Source organism: Haliaeetus leucocephalus, unplaced genomic scaffold (assembly GCF_000737465.1).
Source record: "Haliaeetus leucocephalus isolate CR32 unplaced genomic scaffold, Haliaeetus_leucocephalus-4.0 Scaffold307, whole genome shotgun sequence".
In the NCBI taxonomy this organism is placed as follows: Eukaryota; Metazoa; Chordata; class Aves; order Accipitriformes; family Accipitridae; genus Haliaeetus; species Haliaeetus leucocephalus.
In genome coordinates, this window is record NW_010972743.1 from 33,528 (window position 1) to 35,736 (window position 2,209).

The following is a 2,209-nucleotide window of genomic DNA, read 5'->3' on the forward strand; positions in this document are numbered from 1 at the left end:
GGGGGTTTGGGGCTTCAGGGGAGCTGGGGGGGCATTGGGGGGTAATAAGGGAGCTGGAGGTCAAGGGGGGCAGGGAAAGCTCGTCTTCCCTGTCGCCCCCCAACCGAATCCACCACCCCCCCTGCAGGGCTACACGCGCCAGGGGCTGAAGATCGGCATCACGCAGCCGCGGCGTGTGGCCGCCATGAGCGTGGCCGCCCGCGTGGCCGTCGAGATGGGCACTAAGCTGGGCAATGAGGTGACGCAGGGACACGGCGGGGACATGGGGACACAGGGGGAGACATGGGGACGTGGAGCGATGGGGACATGAGGGGTGTGGGACACCCTGAGGGGTGGCTCTGGTGACCTGAGGGTGGCAGGGGAACCTGGGGACACGTCCCTGTCCCAAAGGGACCCTGAGGAACCCTGGGGATGTGGCCTTGTCCCAAGGGGACCCTGGGGACACATCCACATGCTGGGGTCGTGTCCCCCTTGCAAGGGACCCAGGGGACACCTTGCCATCCTGGGGACCGTAGGGGACACTGGGGACAGGTCCTTGTCCCAGGGAGCCCTGAGGAACACTGGGGGCACTAATGACATGTCTCAATCTTTGGGGACCTTAGGGAACTTGTCTGCATTTTAGGGGACCCTGAGGAAGATGTCCCCATTGTGGGGACCTCAGGGGACATAGGGGACATGTCTCTGTCCCAGAGAACCCTGAGCACACAGGGAACCCTAATGTCATGTCCCTGTCCTAGTGGACTCTAGGTGACACGTCCCCATCCTAGGGGACCCCAGGGAAGATGTCGCCATCCTGGGGACCGCAGGGGACACATCCCCATCCCAGGACACCCCAGGGGGACATTAGGGCACCCTGGGCAAGCGAGGGGTGTCCAGGAGACCCTGGGGACAGTTTGGGACCCTGGGGACTGCTGGGGAGGGGTTAAGGGACTCAGAGGGGGGGAGTCGGGGGACACTGGGCCCTGCTGGTGACATGTCCCGTGTCCCCAGGTGGGGTACAGCATCCGCTTCGAGGACTGCACGTCGGAGCGGACGGTGCTGAAGTACATGACGGACGGGATGCTGCTGCGGGAGTTCCTGACCGAGCCCGACCTCGGCTCCTACAGGTGGCCTTGGGGACACTGGGGACACAGAGGGGACATCGGGGACACGGGGGACACCAGAGATGCTGGGGACACCAAGGATGATGGGGACATGGGGGGCATCGGGATGTTGGGGGAGAGCAGAGGGATTGGGCACGTTGGGGACGTCAGAGGCTGGGGGACCGTGGGGACATTAGGGACGTTGGGGACATGCGGATGGGGACAATAAGGTGGGGGGGGAGGTTGACAGTGGGGGGGAGCTGGGGAATATCTGGGGGGTGTGATTGGGGACATTGTGGGGATGGGGGGCAGTTGGGGACAGTGGGGGGACATTGGGGACACAGCAGGGGACTGGCAGAGCAGCCACATGCCCCCGTTGCTGTCCTTGTCCTTAGTCTTACTGGTGTCACTTTGGTGTCCCCATGTCCCTGTCCCCATGTGCTTGTGCCTGTCTCCATGTCTCTGTGTCTTGTCTCACATCCCAACACTCCTGTGACTGTCCCCACGCCTGTCCCTGCATCCCCACGCCTGTTCCCGTGTCCCCATACTTGTCCCTATACTTCTCCCCACATCGCCACGCTTGTCCTCACACTTGTTCCCATGTCCCTTCATTTGTCCCCGTGTCCCTATACCTGGTCCCTGTGCTTTTTCCGTGTTCTCACACCTGTCCCCATGACCCCATACCTGTCCCCACGCTTGTCCCTGTGTCCCCACACTTGTTCTCCTGTCCCCGTACCTGTCCCCACGCTTGTCCCTGCGCCCCCATATGTGTCCCCCATCCCCATACCTGTCCCCACACTTGTCCCCACATCCCCACACCCATCGCCCCCTCCCCATACCTGTCCCCACGCTTGTCCCTGTGTCCCCATATGTGTCCCCATGCCCATCCCCCGCCATCCCTGCAGCGTGATCATGGTGGACGAGGCCCACGAGCGCACCCTGCACACCGATGTCCTCTTCGGGCTGATCAAGGACATCGCCCGGTTCCGTCCCCAGCTGAAGGTGCTGGTGGCCTCGGCCACCCTCGACACCCAGCGCTTCTCCGCCTTCTTCGACCAGGCCCCCGTCTTCCGTATCCCTGGGCGCCGCTTCCCCGTTGACATCTACTACACCAAGGTGACACGGGG

The 2,209-nt window shown here is 63.3% G+C and overlaps 1 protein-coding gene across 1 annotated transcript in view; it reads left to right on the forward strand.

Moving 5' to 3' along the window:
• DHX16 (DEAH (Asp-Glu-Ala-His) box polypeptide 16) overlaps window positions 1-2,209 on the forward strand; it is a 15,835-nt gene that overhangs the window by 4,582 nt on the left and 9,044 nt on the right. Inside the window, exons 8-10 of the mRNA XM_010571156.1 lie at window positions 124-238; window positions 991-1,106; window positions 1,988-2,198. Of these exons, the coding sequence (XP_010569458.1) occupies window positions 124-238; window positions 991-1,106; window positions 1,988-2,198 (442 nt within the window). The remainder of the gene's footprint in view (window positions 1-123; window positions 239-990; window positions 1,107-1,987; window positions 2,199-2,209) is intronic.